This window comes from Erinaceus europaeus, chromosome 8 (assembly GCF_950295315.1).
Source record: "Erinaceus europaeus chromosome 8, mEriEur2.1, whole genome shotgun sequence".
In the NCBI taxonomy this organism is placed as follows: domain Eukaryota; kingdom Metazoa; phylum Chordata; class Mammalia; order Eulipotyphla; family Erinaceidae; genus Erinaceus; species Erinaceus europaeus.
Window position 1 is genome coordinate 65,710,391 of NC_080169.1, and position 15,517 is coordinate 65,725,907.

A 15,517-nucleotide genomic window follows, 5' to 3' on the forward strand; every position below is an offset into this window, starting at 1 on the left:
ATAATGGACCACCCTGTCTAGTCCTTGATCTGAGGGGGAATGTTTTCAGCTTCTGTCGATTGAGTGTGATGTTGGCTGTAGGTTTGCTGTATATGGACTCCACTATCTTGAGGAATTTCCTATCTATTTCTACTTTTTGTAGTGTTTTGAGCATGAATGGGTGTTGGATATTGTCAAAGGCTTTCTCTGCATCTATTGAGATAATCATGTGGTTTTTGGCTTTGCTTTTATTGATGTGGTGAATGACATTGATTGACTTATACATGTTGAACCAGCCTAGCATTGCTGGGATAAATCCCAGTTGGTCGTGATGAACAATCTTTTTGATATGTTGCTGCACCCGGTTGGCCAAGATCTTGTTTAATATTTTGGCATCTGTGTTCATCAGAGATATTGGTCTGTAGTTTTCCTTTTTTGTTGTATCCCTCTCTGCTTTTGGTATCAGGGTAAGGTTGGCTTCATAGATGATGGATGGGTGTGTTCCTGTTTCTTCGATCTTGTGGAAGAGCTTTAGAAGTATGGGTATTAACTATTTCCTGAAGGTTTTATAGAATTTGTTTGTGAAGCCATTTGGTCCAGGACTTTTGTTGTTGGGAATATTCTTAATAACTGTTTTGATTTCTTTGTCTGTGATTGGTGCATTTAGGTTTTGTAGTTCTTCTTGGATCAGCTGTAGTCTTCTTGGTTCAGGTCTCCTGTGAAGCGACTCCCTTGCAGGTGGGGAGCTGGGGGATCGAACAAACTGGGATCCTTATAACAGTCCTTGTGCTTCACACCACCTGTGCTTAATCCGCTGAACTACCACCCGACTCGCTTTTTTCTTGTTTTCTAATGTGTGAGTGTATGGCTATGAGTTTTCCTTTCAGTACTGCTTTAGCTGTGTCCCAAATATATTGATAGCTTTTGTCTTCATTTTCATTTGTTTCCAGGAACATTTGAATTTCTTGCTTGAGTGCCTCTTAACCCAGTGGTTCTTAAGCAGCATGTGTTGAGTTTCCAAATTTTGTGATTTTTAGTAATTTTCTGTTTGTTATTGAATGTTAGCTTTACTCCACTGTGGTTTGAGAAGATACTTGGGATGATTTCAATGCTCTTGAATTTATTCATATTGTCTTTGTGGCCTCACATGTGTTCTGTCCTTGAGGATGTGCTGTGTGGATTTGAAAAGAATGTTTATTCCTGTTTTTTGGGTGAAGAACTCTAAAAATGTACAGGAGGTCTAGTCTGTCTATCTCTTCATTTAATACTCTTGTTTCTTTGCTGATTCTCTGCTTCCTTGATCTAAGTGTGAGGGTGAGGTGTTGAAGTATCCTACTATTACTGTATTACTATATATATATACATACATATATATATATTTAACTTTATTTATTTATTTTTTTACATTTATTTGTTACCTTTTGTTGCCCTTGTTGTTTCTTTTTATTGTTGTAGTTACTGTTATTGTAGTCTTAGTTAGATAGGACAGAGAGAAATGGAGAGAGGAGGGGAAGACAGAGAGGGAGAGAGAAAGATACACACTTGCAGACCTGCTTCACCACCTTTGAAGCAACTCCCCTGCAGGTGGGGAGCCGGGGGTTGAACCCGGATCCTTACGCCGGCCCTCGCACTTTGTGCCAATTGCACTTAACCTGCTGCACTACCGCCTGACTCCCCTATTGATATATTTTTGTAGTTCTTTCAATAGATGCTTGATGTATTTATATGGGCCCTCACTGGGTCCATATATGTTAATAATTGTTAAATATTCTTGGTTGATTGATCATATAATCATTATGTAATGGCCTTGCCTATCTTTTATTATTTTATTTAATTTAAAGTCTATTTGTCAAAGATTATAGTGGCTGTCACTGCCTTTTTTTGTGGTCCATTAGCCTGTAGGGTAATTTTCCATCCATTCACTTTAAGTCTGTGTTTGTCTTGTTGCGTCAGATGGGATTCTTGCAAGCAGCTTATGGTTGGGTTGTGTTTTCTGCTCCATCCTCTCACTCTGTGCCTTTTAATGGTTGAGTTTAAGCCATTGACATTTATTGATATTATGGACTTAATGTATTGTAGTGCCATTATTCAAATATTTTTTTAAATTTTCTCTGATATATGCCAAGTATTATGGTGATGTTCTTATTCATAAGAGGTCTTTTAGCACCTCTTTCAGGGCAGGCTTGGTGATGGTTGCCTCCTTTAACAGTTGCCTGTCTGAGAAGGTTCTGATCCCTCAATCTAGTTTGAATGAAAGTCTAGCAGGATATATTATCCTTGATTGAAACTCTTTTTCATTGAGGGCTCAATAGATATCTTGCCATTCTCTTCTGGCTTTTAGAGTTTGAGTGGAAAAGTTTGCTGATAGGCTTATGAATTTTCCCCTGTATGTGACTTTTTGTTTTTCTCTTGCAGTCTTTAGGATCCTTTCTTTATCCTTACTTCCTTTCATTGTAACTATGATGTGTCTTGGTGTCTTCAGGTCTGGGTTGAATCTGTTTGGGATTCTCTAGGCCTCTTGAATCTTAATGTCCTTTCTATTGTTTAGGTCTGTGAAGTCTTCTATTATTTCCTCTGGAGTGTTTGCTTCCCTTTCCTCTCTTTCTTCCTCTGGTAGGCCAATTACACAAATGTTACTTCTTTTGAGATCATCCCATATGTCTCTTGTTGTTGTTTTCAGTGTCCCTCAACCTTTTTTGAGCTCCTTTATCTCTTTCTTAGTTTTCTCTAGCACATCCTCTGTCTGGCTAATTCTGTTTTCTGCTTCTGTTAGTCTGCTTTCCCTTCCCTCAGCTTCTTTCTTCAGTTAAGTTATAGTATTAAATATTCTGCTAATTGGCCTTTTAACTTAGCTATTCCAGCTTTCAGTTCTCTAATTACCTCAAGGTAGCAAATAGTTTCCTTGAGAGTCTCATTTGTTGTTTCCCTAATTTTGATAGCCCTTTTTTTCCATAGTTGTCTTCATTTCTGTGATTATTAGGTTTATTATTGTTTGCATACTTTTCTTATCTATGATTACTTCTGACTAATTTCGAGTTTCTTCTGAACTCCTGTCCTGATTCATTGTGGTAGCAGTTTTAGTTGCTCTTGATTTAACCATTTTTTTCTTTATTGATGTGGTTTTTATTTTTCTGTTCTGCCATTCTCCATTTGTTGTGTTTTGAGTACAAGCCATGCTATACTAAAGATTTTCACAAATGCAGTCACCAACCTCAGAAATTACAACAATAGAACCTGAAGCAAGGATTGGTGTGGTTCAGCAAATACCAGTTAGCCAAACAACACCTCCAGTCCAAGAAAAAATATCAACCAAATCCAAAGAAAAAGAAAGATAAAGGAAAAAAAGGGAAAGCAAGAATAGACAATTATGCAAATCTACTGTCCACTTTAAATTCTAGGGATATCAAGAGGAGAAAGGGAAATAGAATAGAGAAACACCCATATACAGAGTACACTCTGAGTCAGATTTATTCCCCAGAGTAATTCACAAATGAGTATCAGTGAATTCAAAAAGCAAAAAAAAAAAAAAAAAAAAAAAAAAAGGAAGAAAAGAAAAAAAGAGCAGTGAAACGAAAGTTTTTTTTTTTTTAATTAGCTGGGAGGTGAGAAAAAGGAGAGTGGAGGGAAGAGGAAGAGAGAATCAAGTTCCTCTCACAATGGATAGCACATCCATTCACCTTTCAATGGAAAAAACAACAACAGTTAATTTTGGTCAACCTGAAGAAGGAGGAGGGAAAAGGGACACCTGTATATAATTATAGTAATAATAAAATAAAATAGAGTAAAACACCCTAACAGTCAGTCTGCTGCTTGGACCGCTTTGGATTGGCTGCAGGCAGCTTGAGCAAAGACAGCCAATTATAAAAAGTATCAAAAAAAAAAAAAAAAAAAAGAAAACCTCCAGGTAGTCTTTCCCAGGCACTGCTGCGGCTCTAATTGTTCAGGTATTTTGTCACTCAAATAGAGGTCCAGCCACCTAAAAAAAAAGAGAAGGAAAACAAAAATAAAAAGCCTTAGAATGACACCCCTGATGCGTCAGGAATCTTGATAAAGAAAATGGCTCAGGAGGAAGTCTGCTAGGACCTGCTGTCCAGCCCCTGGGGGGGGGTGGTACTGAGGTGGGGGGGAGGAGTGAATTCAGAAATAAGACAAAGATTGTCCTTTTTCTTTGTCCTTTTGGTCTCTGTGTGCCAGCCCAGGAGTGGGTTATAGGACTCTTTTTTGGTGTCACCCTGACCACCCCTTGTTCACCCTCCTACTGATGGTCCTTTATCCTACCCTATCCAGAGACTTCCAGGTTGTAAGCTGATGCTTTTTGGAGCTCATGCCAGCTATTGTTTCCAAGTAGCCATCTTGGCTCTGCCCCCCATCAGCCATTTTTTTAATGATTCAAATATAACAACACAAATGTGAATAAAAATTTAACTCTTAATATAATATGATATATTTATCTCAAAATTCTAATTGTTCAGGTAATGTAGAAATTTAAATATTTCATGCTGTCTTCATCTTATGTGTATTCTATACATTTCTGATAGTGCTATGTAAGTCTCACTACTTGTATCATATATTGATAAAAGTTATATTTATCATTTATTTCATTATGATATTACTTTAATCAACCACCAGAGGTCTCATTCATATCTGGGGTTTTTTAAAAAATATTTTTGGCTTATTTTTTATTATTGGATAGAGACAGAAATTGAGAAGGGAGAGGGAGGTAGAGGGAGAGACGCAGAGACACCTGCAGCACTGCTTCACTCTCCCCTACAGGTGGGGACCAAGGGGCTTGAACCCAGGTCCTTGAACACTGAAGTTTATGCTCTGAACCCCGTGCCCCACCGCCTGGCCCCTCTGGGTATTTTTCTTAAACAGGATAATGAGTGTCACACTTTATAATTCAATATTTGTGTCTAAGATATATTTTGACTTTAAAAAGGATGGACTTTTATTTTAAAAAATCTAACCCCTAGCTCTAACCTATCCAATGACAAACCAATTCCCATGCCTTCAAAATTATTAAAAATGATTACACAATACCTTTATCAGTTCAGAATTTCACTAATTACATTTCTTTCAAATGACAAGTGTGTACAAATGAAATTTACTTCTACTTTTGTTTGTTTATTTATTAATTTTTAAAAAGCCATTAGAGTTATGGTTAGAGTTTGGTGCTAGCATGAGAATAAACTGCTCCAAATAGCCCCTTTTTTATTTTTCTTTATTTGATAGGACAGAGAGAAATTGAGAGGGAGGGCATGGAGAGGGGGAGATAGACAGAAACCTGTAGTACTTGCTTCACCACTCACGAAGCTTCCCCCCTGTAGGTGAGGGAAAAAGGGCTTAAACTCAGGTCCTTGGGTATAGTAACCTGTGCACTTAAGCAGGTGCGCCACTGCCTGGCCCCATAGTTTTATTTTTTTTAAGTGCTCTTTCTTGACAGAAATTCTCAGAAAATCTTCAAAACTACAAACTAAAAAAGTATGTTTGATTTGTTTTTAAAAACCCTTTGAAAACTCCTTGTTGATTTTATTTTCCCCCAAGTCTCTTGCTTGGCCTGAAAGTAGCTGCTGAATGCATCATTTCCATTCATTTTTCATCCATGACATCAGAAAGCATTCAGAGCAACCCAGGTAGGTGTGATGAGGTACATCCGGAGTGCTGATGAATGAGGCTGCAGATAAACAGCACAACTTAATGAGGCCAAAAGGGTTTGAGAAATAGAACAAAATGTTTGGGTTCTTTTGCAAAATGTATTACTCTTGGGAATTAATCTACCTGATTATAGATAGGTGCAGCTTTAAAACTGAATCCATGCTAATCTCACACAGCTGGTCCAAATTAAAATGCATTCACTTTCTAATCTTTACCTGCAGCAATGCCATTCCTTAGGGCTCATCCATGTGCAGGAGACTTCCTTAAAAATGGTGCCAGAATGAAAATGAACTCTATCATAGAGCCCAAACAAGGAATAAAGAAAAGTAAAACCAGACACCGAGCTGAAAGATAGTTCCCAGGCCTTTCAAAATTAAAGATATTCAATTTTTGGTAAAGTAGCAAAAAGGTTGGTTCACAATGGATAGTTATGTTTTCTAGCTGGCTCAAAGGTAGTTCTCTTAGTTTAATCTCAGAATTAACCCCCAGATGAAGAGACTTTTTAAATTACTGAAATAAAAATCTAAGGATAACTAGAAATAAAAACAGGCAACGGATGCAAAATAATTTTCAAAGTAATAAAAACATAGCTGAAGTTATGTAACTTCACAATATATGCACTATTTTCTTTTAATTCTTTGAAAATAAATGACAAAATCCTTTCTATAATTCTGACAAACCCCTGAGAGAGAAACAATACATAGCCTCAAAAAAAAAAAAAACACGAAAAACTAAACCTATTCACAGATGTCTGAACTGCCTATGTGATATATATATATATGAAAATTGTCAATTTTTCAACAGACTGTAGTAAAAATACTTAATTGCTTTCTCTAAAGTCCCTACCTGAATTTTTCAATAGACTAGAATGAAGCATTTGAAAAATCTGTTCAAACATATAATACAGGATATTTAGAATTGTTATATATTTAATTCTGCTTATAAGTGTGTTGATTCTAAGATATTTCATTTCAGATAATTGGTTCATTCAGCAATTTTTTACAAGATTTCCAGTTTAGGAGCAGTACCTTTGTTCATAAAAATAAAATATATTACTTTTCTTAGTAACATAGCTGAAAATAATCACAGCAATGTAAGATTAGACCTCTCTGTAGATTATCAATTTAAATGCCATATTTTTTTTCTGTGGGTTTTGTGTGCCCTATTCTTACAGATTTATTTACATTTTATTCTAGAATACAGTTGATTTCAGCAATTCATTCTGTAAGATAAGGGAAAGCTTATCAGATATACTTTCTTCAGGTCTGAGTAATGTAATTGCCAGTATATTACAAGGTCCCTAATTTAATATAGAAAACATATATATTGATACTGAGGATAGCTACTATATTAAGCACTATATATATATATATATGTGTGTGTGTGTGTGTGTGTGTGTGTGTGTGTGTGTGTGCCTTCAAAACCTATATCACTATTTCATTTTGAATTTGTTTTGTAGAATTAATTGAACTGATTGAATGACTGCTAATTAAATGTTTGCCTCTACAGCAGAAATTCAATTCTTGCCTATGGAAATGGAAAATTTTATATGAGCATATTTCATATGGAGAGACATTTAGACAATACTGGATGCTTCACAGTTTATTGATAAATCTAATAAATCACGCTAAATTTGTTCATCTGGACAGATGCTATTTTGAGTTGAAGTTCTTTTTGAGTTATGAAAGGGCCAACTAACAAAACATTGCCTCATTGAATTCAGGTAGTTTGATTATATAAGATGTAGTTATGATGATTGCTATCATCCTAATAGCTGTTCTGTTGTTAATATTTGTTGAAATTAAAGATTTTAATATAACAAAATATTAATATGTACATTAAATATGAAAATCTTCATTAACAACTGAAACAGTCATATAATAAAAGCATTCATATAATCATAAACATTACCCGCATTTTGGAAACAACAACAGTTAAAATGTGGGAAATAACTTGTTGAAAGTTACACAGATGCTAAGTAGCAAAGTTAAAAATGTAATTGTTCCACACTGCAAATTTCATAACATCACATGTAATGTTACTGGCTGGTTCTGTCTTTCTTTCACTTGGGCAGCTCAGGGTCAAGTCTATGTCAGTCATTACCTGCCCACCCAGGAGCTTTCATTTGCATCAGATTGCAAGAATTTACCACCAAGGGACATGTTCCTTACAGCCTTAACAGGCTAAAATGGATTAAACTAAGCCATCATATTTTTCAGGATGCAAGTATTTTCCATCAGACTTTATAAAGTAAATTAAGCAGGAAAGGTGAATTTGAACACTTTTATTTCATAATGCTATAAAGCCAGTGTGTAGGCTATTCAAACACTTTGAGCTCTGAGTTTTTATGGATTATGGAAACCACCATAGAATTTTCTTCTAAAATATTCAGTCTAATCTAGTATTTTTATAGGCTTAGTGCCAAAATTTTAGTATACATAGTAAATTAATAAAACTCACTCTGACATCACTCTCTTCTAATATATTTTGAAAGCAAGATTTTATTTTAGTTTTATTGGCTTCTTTACTTCATAATCTTATTTCCATTAATCCTTGGAGATTTGCCTATTATAAATTAAACTTGAACTCTGTGTAACTGATAATTGTTGAGGTGACAGTTTCCAGTAACTGGGTTCTGCTGGGAAACAAGAAATTTCTGTGACTTTTTAAAATAGGTTGACCTTGTGGCTTTAGAAAAATCTTAATTGAACACAATTATTTTTAGTCTTCAACAAACAAAACAAAATTTTAAAAAGAGTAACAGAACTACAAAACTGTGAGATATAGTTATGCCTCAGTGTTATATAAAGAACAATTAAAGCATTTTAAATAGCCACATTTGCTCCCGATTAAAAGTTACACTGAGTCAGTAGGCCAGGCTTGACATGCCAACTTTAAATTATTTGAATTACAGTATTCTGTTCAAAGAAAAAAAATGTTTTTTGAAAAAAGTGAAGTTTACAGTATATAAAATTTCAACTAATGCCAGACTGATTTTAAATATTTGATTCTCAAATATGCTCTAAAGATTACTATTAATTTTATGAAATATATAACTAAGCATGAAATAAGAATTATGATAATTGGAGCCTGGGAAATAGCTCAACTGGATAGTGTGTTGTTTTGACCTATGCAAGTTTGATCCCAGCCTCAAGCACATGGAAGGAAGCATCAATACCCTGGGTTCTGTTTCCCTCCTCCCCCCTATCTCTTTTCCCCTTCCTTCCTCCCTTCCTTCCTTCCTTCCTTCCTTCCTTCCTTCCTTCCTTCCTTCCTTCCTTCCTTCCTTCCTCTTTTGCCTTCAGGGCTCAGTGCTGGCACCAGGAATCCACTGCTCTTGGAGGCCATTTTTTTCCCATTTTTGTTTTTTGTTGGATAAGACAGAGAAAAATTGAGAGAGGAGGGAAGAAAGACAAACACCTGCAGACCTGCTCCATTGCTTGTGAAACAACCACCTGTAGGTGGGGAGCCGTGAGCTCGAACCAAGATCCTTGTGTAGGTCCTTGTGCTTCCTACTATGTGTGCTCACTTAACCCACCCACCTTCATCCCCACCTTCTATTTCTATCAAATGAAAAAAAAAAAAAGTAAAAGAGAAAATAGATTATATTATCTAAGAACAATGTTGTAAATAAAATAGTATATGTATTAACTACCTTTAATTTTCACCTGAGAAAAGTTTTCTCAGTTCTGTTGAATCAATGTGCATATCATAAAATAAAAAGATGAAGACTTTTCCATCATATAAATATAATGAAACCATATAATGTGACCAAATAACAAAATGCAATAATCTGAATACAAGCCAAATTTGACTCTGCCTTTAAAAACTTAACTGACCTATACATTAAATGGCATAGAGTTTATCTTGGATTCCTATGATAAGAAGTTGAGACTACTTATTTAGCTACTTATTTTGTTATTTAATAAATATTTTTGCTTATGTGGGAGGTACTACAAAACTGAAAAGAAACAGTAGTGCAATCTTGGAATATTTTGTGCTTCTGCAGTAGTATCTTCCCATGCTATATTTATTAATGACCAGGACTCATTTCCAAGGTCATCTATTGCTTGCACATATGTTCCATGATACCATCACAGAAATGAACATTTTGAAACACAGTTCTTTCTAAAATCATAAAATTACTTGAAGAACACATAGCTAACTTCTTTAGAATATTTCACTTAGAATTGACAGTTTCCAGTATGTATTCACTATATAAAGCTGTTATTATTATTAGAAATGAACTACTAGATATAATAAATTTAAATATTTATATTATTTTTATATAAAAAATGACTTACTGACCTGATCTAAAATAAGTAACTTGGTTATTTGAGATTTAGATGAAATATGGATCTTTTACAGCTACACCTTTGTGATTTAGTTATCCTCTACGTCATTTATTTTATTATTTTAAACTAGGTAAATAAGCTAAGAGCTCAAAATATACATCCTTGACAATGTGATTTACCATGGTCATTAAATTGTATATATTTGATCCAGGTTCGAGCCCTCGGCTCCTCACCTGCAGGGGAGTCACTTCACAGGCAGTGAAGCAGGTCTGCAGGTGTCTATTTTTCTCTCCCCTTCTCTGTCTTCCCCACCTCTCTCCACTTCTCTCTGTCGTATCTAACAATGACATCAATAACAACAATAATAACTACAGTTTAAAAAAAGGGAATAAATAAATATTTAAGAAGTTTTAAAAAATTGTAGATATTTACAAGACTTATTTTTTCCCCTTACATTCGAATTTATAGCTAATTAAAAGCCGTCTCTGATATTGGGCTTTTCAAATTTTACATTTAGGGGTTGGGGAGATAGCACAATGGTTAGGCAAAAGACTATAGGCTAGAAGATCCAGATTCAGTCTCCAGCACCACTATAAGCCAGAGCTGAGCAGTCTTCTGGTGTGTCCCTGTATTTTCTATCTCTTTCACTAATTGATAAATACTCTAAAAAAAAAAAAAAAAAGAATTTTAGAGTCAGTTCATTAACTCTTCCACAGGGTGGCAGTAATACAGTATGGGATAGGAGGAATGAAACCAATCTATTTTTTCATGTGGAAAGTCTGTGTGCAAAAGATTTTTTTTTTTTACTAGTTCATTAGTTTCACATTTGTAATATCAATGATTAAATTTTCTTCAATTAGCTAAAATGTGTAAAGTGAAGCAAAAGTCAGCATAGATGTGGTACCTAAACCATAATAATCTTTGGAGGTAGGTAAGATAACCTAACTGGAAGAGTCAAGTGGACCTTTAAAATCTGAGCCCCTGGCATACCACATGAGAATGCTAAGGTACTAGGCCTGGCACTGTGGCATCTCTCTGTTTTTCTCTGTTTGAAAATGTTAGCCTTGGCTGATGTGTGTGAAAGACCCTGCTTGCCAAAATAATACCCTATGCGGGCTTTTCCTTGTTATATAGTTACAAATTTTATAGGAAACTTTCTATCAGAAATGAAATCATTTTTATATAATCATTAAATTTTTCCATGTGTATTTTGTTTGCATCTTTGTGAATATGTGTAGATATACAACACATATCTATCAAGAAAAATAAGCACCATATATTTAAGAATTATTTAATAAATATTTAAATTGTAAACATTATAAGAAGAAAGTTACTTCCATAGTATTATGATTTTACTGACAGGAGTCAGGCGGTAGTGCAGCGGGTTACTGCAGCCGGTTAAGCGCACGTGGCGTGAAGCGTAAAGACCACCATAAGGATCCCCACCTACAGGGGAGTCACTTCACAAGCGGTGAAGTGGACCTGCAGGTGTCTATCTTTCTCTCCCCCTCTGTGTCTTCCCCTCCTTTCTCCATTTCTCTGTGTCATAGCTAACAATGATGACATCAATAACAACAACAATAATAACTACAACAATAAAGAACAAGGATAACAAAAGGGAAAATAAATAAAGATTTTACTGACAGATGAAAGAAATCTTTTAGGTAACAACGTCTTTAAAATTGTTTAGCGTGCCAGATGGTGGTGCACCCAATTGAGCACACATATTACCGTGCATGATGACCTAGGTTCAAGCCCCTGGTCTCTGCCTTCAAAGGGGAAGCTTCATGAGCAGTGAAGCAGAGCTGCAAGTGTCTCTCCTTTTCCATATCTCTCCCTCTGCCCAGTCTTTCACACTATATCAAAAAATAAAAATTAAAAATTAAAAAGTCAGTAGGAATAATGGAGTAATTATTTAGGTACCACCAAGCCCCAGTGATAACCTTGGTTATAGAGTGAGTGAATGAATGAATGAACGAACGAATGAATGAATGAATGAATGAATGAATGAATGAATGAAATTGTTTAGAGTAAGGCAACAAAAAATTGAGAAAAATTACACTTGTAATATAGGAAAGATTCAGTCACTTGATGCAGCTTGTTCAAGTTCACAGCGACCTATGTGGTAAATGAAAGAGGGAGAAGCTGCCTTCCTCACCAAAGTCTGTGTTTGGAATTCCATAATAAATTGTGACAGAATGTATACTTTCATCCCCTCCTTCATCCTGAATTTTTAATTTAAGTGAACTCTTTAGACACTATTGAGGTTTAACCCTAGAGTCTACAGGGAACTTTTGTAGTAAAGCAAATAAAATAGCAACAAGCCTTTTTGCTATTATATTTTTTTGCTCAGTTAAGCGTTTAGTTAAACTATATGATAAATAATAAAAGTGGAAATAATTGCCTACAGTGCATCTAAGTGTAGCTTTTGTGTTAGAAGGAATAATTGTCTTTCCAGACATAAAAGCATAAAAATTTACTTAGTCTTATTTATTTTCACTAAAAATGTATTATAGAAAATATTTTGCTAACATACTATTGAAGTAATGGGAATAACTAGATAAGATGGTGCTTTAAACTAAGAGTCCTAGATATGTTTTCAAATGTCAACTGAGAAGCAGAATCCCCAAGTGCTTCCTTGAACATCTAGATTTTTTCTATGTCCCTTATACATATGATCCTAGTTTAAGGCATGGCAGTTCAGATAGTCAACCTGATTATAAAAATACTTATGCATAGTACTCAGTTCAGGTATGTAAGCATTAATTCTACAATGATTTACACAAATATTTCTTTAGATGATCCAAGTATAGAATTAAAGAAAGTGAAGCCCTTGCATTTTGAGCGAAAAGCACCAACTTCTAATGTCAACTTAGAACTAGTCACTTTTCCTCAGAGTTTCAGGTGATTAAAGTTCAGATGTGTCTACCAAATGTTTTCTACAGAACTAGTTAAGTCAAACCTGGACAACTTAAGGGTGGCTCACATAAAACTTTACAAGTGAGACAGCAACATCCCCAATGTACATGTTGAGGCAGGGAATGTTATGAGTGATCTCCTGTGTGGCCAAGACCAGTGAAAGAACAGAGAACAGATGTGAAATCTCTTTTGAGGTTTGTGTTCTGGAATCATGTGTAAAAGTTGAAACAGACGAAACAATTAGAAAATGTCAGTTCAAACAGACAATCGACTTGAATTAGGGAAAATGCTTTTAACATTGTTCAAACCAGAACATGTATTTATGGCAAAGTGATTTTTTTTGTGTGTGTGTTTACTTTTAGAGAAAGCTAAAATGTTGACTTTAGAATATTGGTCTGCTTAGATTATTAAATTGATAAACATCAGAATACATAAATGCTCATTTGTTAAATATTTGTTGATATCATTGAATTTGTCATATATATATGCTGTTATTGACATTCAAAGACTAATGAATGTTTTGAATTATTATAATTGGGGAATTATTCCATTTGAATTTGCTAAATTTATTTGCTAAATGATGCTAAGAAAGTCAATGCTTTGTTTCTCTTTAAAGTTTAGTAACTAAAAATGTTTTTGAATTCTAATGAGCTTGCATGTGTGTGTGTGTGTGTGTGTGTGTGTGTGTGTGTGTGTGTGTGTTTGTGTGATGATGATGTCTGAGACCTCACTGTTCCAGGATGACGTTTTCAGATAGAGATAGCAAGACAAAGGTGGGAGAAGAGGATGTAAGAGGGAGGAGTAAAGCATTCTTCAGTGCAATTGGTGGAGTGCACAGTATCCAGATGAGTTAAGGTGCCTGCCATCAAATTATCTTTCGTACTTGCATATTAAGCCCATGTTGTAAATGACACCCTAATTAAGTTTGATGATATCAAGAAATTAAAAGCATAGGGACTTTTCTTTCTGTATAATAACCACATACCTGTGAAATAAGGAGACTTCTTTTGTTGTATCTAGATAATGTGGAGAGAATGGCTCAATAAAATGAGACAGGTGGAGTTTAGTTGAATTTGAAAGATGTCCCTTCCTTCTCTCCCTTTCTCCTCTTTTCCTATTTGTCTTCTCTCTCTCTCTCTCTCTCTCTCTCTCTCTCCTCCCTTCCTCCTTCCCTCCCTCCTTCCCCTCTCCATCTCTACTATAATGCTGAGTCACTTAAGCATATGTTGTGCTGGGGATTTAACTTCAGAACTCACATGTGCAAGTCATACACTTTTCTTGTAGAATCACCTACCAAACTGTGGTAATGTGTATTTTAGATTTTAAAAAATACAATGCTTATTTATTTATTTTTACCATGAGGGTTAACACTGGGGATTGGTTTCTGCATGATGAAGCCACCACTCTAAGCAACCATTTCCCCCTCTTTTTTTTTTTTTTGTTGTCTGTCTGCCTGTCTATCTATCTATCTATCTATCTATCTATCTATCTATCTATCTATTAGTATAGGGAGCAACTGAGGGAGGAAAATAGACATCCACAGCACTGCTTCAGTGCTCATTGAGAATTACCCCTGCCTGCAGGTGGGGACCAGGAGCTTGAGCCTAGGTCCTTGTACATACCTGGTAACACATGCTCTCTACCAAGTGTGCTACTGTCCAACCCCAAAAGATGCAATTTCTACTACAGACATTCCATCCACAATGATACCATAGGATCTGTATATGATACAGAGGACCCAGGTGCTCATTTATTTTTAGTAACTGGTCTTTTTGTTTGGAGTATGTTATCTAATTCGCCTCTGATGCCTTCCTGAATACTCAATTCATCTTATCACATTTGCCAACTGGAAAACCCACCTTCATCTGTTTTATTTTTATTGTGCTTTGTCGTTCAGTTAAGTTTTATACAGCCTAACAGACACCTATTTTTAATTCACCAGGTTCGTGTATTCACATTTTCGGTTGGTCAGCATAATTATGACCGAGGACCTATTCAATGGATGGCTTGTGAAAATAAAGGTAGCAGCTCTGTTTCATGAACAAGATTTCACTAGAAGAAAAATAGTTCCGTTATTGTTGGCACTGCATATTATTTAAAATAGTCTAAAGTTTGGGGGTTTTCTTGTAGAAATTGATGCAAGTAAAAGATAATTGAAGATTTTTCTGTAGAAAAACACACCTACATTAGTGTTCTATAAAACTTCAGGTATCTGTGCACATTATGTATATGTATGGAAGGTTGGGTTTTATTGAATAATACATATCTAATATAACAGTACTTGAAAAATTAATAATGAAATAATATGTGAATTTTGTATGACTTAGATATAATAAAATATGACTTATGTGCACTTTTATTAAATCTTTATTTATTTGCTTGTTATTGGATATAGACAGAAGGAAATTGAGGGGGGAGGGAGGGAAAGAGACAGATACCTACAGACCTGCTTCACCACTGATGAAGCTTTTCTCCTAATGTTGGGAACTAGGGGCTTGAACAGGGATTCTTACACACTGTAATATGTGCACTTAACCAGGTGTGTCACACCAGGACCCTCTTAGGTACATTTTTTACTTTAGGTGGTTATTTTTTAAAAAAATATTTTATTTATATTTTATTTTGGTATTGCACCAAAGTAAAAGACTCTGGGGTGGGTGGGGGAAGAG

At 35.1% G+C, this 15,517-nt stretch overlaps 1 protein-coding gene across 6 annotated transcripts in view; it reads left to right on the plus strand.

The window, feature by feature from the left end:
• Nucleotides 1-15,517, plus strand: part of CACNA2D1 (calcium voltage-gated channel auxiliary subunit alpha2delta 1) — a 539,106-nt gene that overhangs the window by 456,023 nt on the left and 67,566 nt on the right. For all 6 annotated transcript variants that reach the window (XM_016190308.2, XM_016190309.2, XM_007527908.3 and 3 more), the window contains exon 13: nucleotides 14,791-14,869. In XM_016190308.2, the coding sequence (XP_016045794.1) occupies nucleotides 14,791-14,869 (79 nt within the window). The remainder of the gene's footprint in view (nucleotides 1-14,790; nucleotides 14,870-15,517) is intronic.